At 40.9% G+C, this 3,644-nt stretch overlaps 1 protein-coding gene across 1 annotated transcript; it reads right to left on the bottom strand.

Annotated features, from left to right (window-relative positions):
* Positions 1-1,423: 1,423 nt before the first annotated feature.
* Positions 1,424-2,353, bottom strand: LOC113881150 (olfactory receptor 1361-like). The gene has a single exon (XM_027523957.1). The coding sequence runs from the start codon at positions 2,351-2,353 to the stop codon at positions 1,424-1,426; it is 930 nt and encodes a 309-aa protein (XP_027379758.1).
* Positions 2,354-3,644: the final 1,291 nt, after the last annotated feature.

Raw genomic sequence — 3,644 nt, forward strand, 5'->3', positions numbered from 1 at the left:
TGCTTTATTTTTATCTCTCTACTGTAGGTCTTTGTTGGTTATCTATTTTAAATATAGCGGTGTATACATGTCAATCCCATCTGTCCATTGACTGATGAATGGATAAAGGTGAAGTGGAACATACATTCAATGGAATATTACCCAGCCATTCAAAAGAATGAAATAATGCCATTTGCAGCAAAATGAATGGATCTGGAGATTATCATACTGAGTGAAGTTAAGTCAGCAAAGACAAATATCATAGAATATCTCATACAACCTAGAAAAAGATGTGAATGAACTTATTTACAAAACAGAAAGAAACTCACAGACTTAGGGAATGAATTTACGGTTATCAGAGGGGGGAAGTAAGGGGAAGGAATAGATGGGGAGCTTGGGATTGTCATTTTAACTTTTTATTGTAGAAAATGTCAAACATTCAGAGAAGTAGAGTTGGTAGTGTAATAGACCCTTATGTACCTATCACCCAGCTTTGACATCAATGCTTTGCCAGTATTGTGCCTATATCTACCATTCCTTTTTTTTTCCTGGAAAATTTTAAAGAAAAATTTAAACATTGTGTATATATTGTGCAGGTAGATTCTTTACTACTGCACCACCTAGGGAGCCCATATTGTGCTGTATAAATGATGTAATCTTGTATTCCCAGGGCGAATGTTTATTATGCTTTCAAATTTATGAAGACATTTTTATTCACCATGCCATGATGATATGTCCCACAATTATCAAGATAGCACAAAAACACAAATTAATAGAACATTCTGAAAAATAAGGCATTAAAAGGGGAAAAAGTGCATAGGATCAGTTTCTATTCTCTTACTTATCATGATGATACTGGTGTTACTGATGGGGAGAGAACTGAAGATGGTAATTTGTAAGGTGACTCTGATGACAAAAAGATGATATTGACTAAAGCTGATGGAGACGATCTTCATTACTAAACTGGTGATAGAAATGGCAATAGTGATCAAAATGTTGGTAAAAATGGGAATAGATGATCACATCTCAATAGTATTATCTTTACAAGGCAACTTAAAGAGCAGCTCATCCAATCAACTCTTAAGAATATTATATATATTGCTATTGCTAATTGCTAATATACTTAATTATATATTATAATGTAATGTGTATTATACTCCTTTGACATATTACTGATATAATGTTTTGAGATAATAATATAGATAATAAATAATATATATACCTATAGCTGGAATACATATACAAACTTGCACCTAGAGTGGGACCTAGAAGCTAGTTCTCCAAATTTCTATGTAGTGTTATATCCAATATACCATATCATGTTGTGTGACATGTGAAAGCCTTGGTGTTAACTGCTCACTTTATCAGTGTGGTGTTGAAGAGTGTGATTTCCGTCCCCCCAACCCCACCCCCCGCAAAAAACACTTGTTTCTTGGAATTATTCCTAATGCCATGAACTCTCTATGCCCAGAATCCTTTTCAGGGATCTCTTCACTTCCTTATTTCTTAGACTATAAATGAAAGGATTGAGAGTGGGGGTGACCAGGGCATACATGACAGCAGCACCCAGCTCCCAAGAGGCATGAGAAGCTGACGGGGACTTCAGGTAGCTGGCAAAGACTGAGCTGTAGAAGAGGATGACCATGGAGAGGTGGGAGCTGCATGTGGCCAGGGTTTTCTTTTTCCCCTGTGCTGATGGGATCCGAGCTACAGCAAGGAAAATATGGGCATAGGAGCTTGTGATGCAGAGGAGAGGGCTGATTCCTAAGAGTCCTGTCAGAACCATCATCAGATCCTCATTGAGGTGGGTATCAGAGCAGGAAAGTCTAAAGAGTGGTCCGAAATCACAGAAAAAGTGGGGAATTTCTTGATTACTATCGAATGAGAGCTGGGATAGCAACAGGGCATGGACAAGAGAGATAGAGTGGGCCACTCCCCATGACCCACCCACCAGCAGTGCACATCTGTAAGGAGTCATTAGGAGTGCATAGTGCAGGGGATGGCAGATGGCAGCGTAGCGGTCAATAGCCATGGCAGTCAAAAGCAGGTTGTCCATATCAGCAAAAACTGTGAAGAAATATAACTGGGCCAGACAATCAGAGAAGGAGATCAGTCCATTACTGGTCCACAAAGTCTCCAGCATTTTGGGGGCAGTGGTGGTAGTGAAGCAGAGGTCGACCAGGGAGAGCTGGCTGAGGAAGAAGTACATGGGGGTGTGGAGGTGGATGTCAGCACCAATAACCATCAGCAGTAGCAAGTTTCCTAAGAGACTCAGCAAGTAGAGGGCCAGGAAGAGACCAAAGAGGAGCTGTGGTTTGTCTGGGTCATTGGACAGTCCCGAGAGGACAAAGTCAGGGTTCTTACTGCAGTTCATTTCAGGTCTTGATGGGCTACAAGAAAAGAATCAGCATGAAGAGGATTCACTACAGTTAGCTGCTGAAGTGTATTGTAGCTAACCTCGATGGTTCTCTTTTCAGTTGGTTTCCTTATACCACAAATATGAGGAATGAAGAAAAGAAAATCAGCAATGAGAGAGACAGAATTTGCACTTTCTGAAGGATGATCTAAATAAGGAGGCACAAAGATGATGGAATGAGAGGAACACCAGGAGGTTCCTCGAGTTTTTTAAGGGTGAAAGAGCTCTGTTAGTCTTCATATTATTGGATGGCATAGGTACTTGTTTATGAATCAGTTTTTATTACAAGAACATGAGCCTACTAAGGCAAAGACTGCATCTCAGTACTTAGCTTAGTGCTTGGCACATCATAGGAGCTTGGTGAACGCTCCTACCCATCTACACAGTCACTACTCTAGTTTAAGTTATTGTTAATGACTAGAGTCCTGCTAACTTGTGACCTGCTTGAATAGTCCCACTCTTGCCTCATTCAATATATTCTCCACACTGCCACCAGAGTGATGTTTTCAAAAAAGAAACTCTGATCATGTCTGTTATTTGCTTAAAAACAGATGTCCAGAGAAGCATTGGGCTTGTGAAGGAACAAAAATCCCCACCCTATCTAACAAAGCTCAATCTGTCTTGACCTCGTGATGTCTCAGCAGCTTCATCTTACACTACAGTCCCCCCATTCTCTGCTTGCTAGCCACTCTGGCTGCCTTGCATTTCTTCCTGTGCACTATTTCCCTTTGCTTCATTCTGAGTCAACTCCTGTTCATCCTTTCACAGTCTCAGATCAATTAGTGACTTTCTTAGGAAAGTTTTCCCTTGCCTCTTTGATTAAATCAAACCTACTTTTCATATGCTACCACACGTAGTACTTGCATAGAATTGCTATAGGTGTCATACGAAAAATGTTGTTCATATTTATTTTGTTAAAATATTTATTTAAGATATTTATTTACTGTTTGGAGAAGGCAATGGCACCTTGCCTGGAAAATCCCATGGATGGAGGAGCCTGGTAGGCTGCAGTCCATGGGGTCGCGAAGAGTCGGACACGACTAAGCAACTTCACTTTCACTTTTCACTTTCATGCATTAGAGAAGGAAATGGCAACCCACTCCAGTGTTCTTGCCTGAAGAATCTCAGGGACGGGGGCGCCTGGTGGGCTGCCGTCTATGGGGTCACACAGAGTCGGACACGACTGAAGCGACTTAGCAGCTTAGCAGCAGTTAGTGTTGGACTCCCTCACGGAGCCATAAAGTGCATT

This window comes from Bos indicus x Bos taurus, chromosome 23 (assembly GCF_003369695.1).
Source record: "Bos indicus x Bos taurus breed Angus x Brahman F1 hybrid chromosome 23, Bos_hybrid_MaternalHap_v2.0, whole genome shotgun sequence".
Lineage (NCBI taxonomy): Eukaryota > Metazoa > Chordata > Mammalia > Artiodactyla > Bovidae > Bos > Bos indicus x Bos taurus.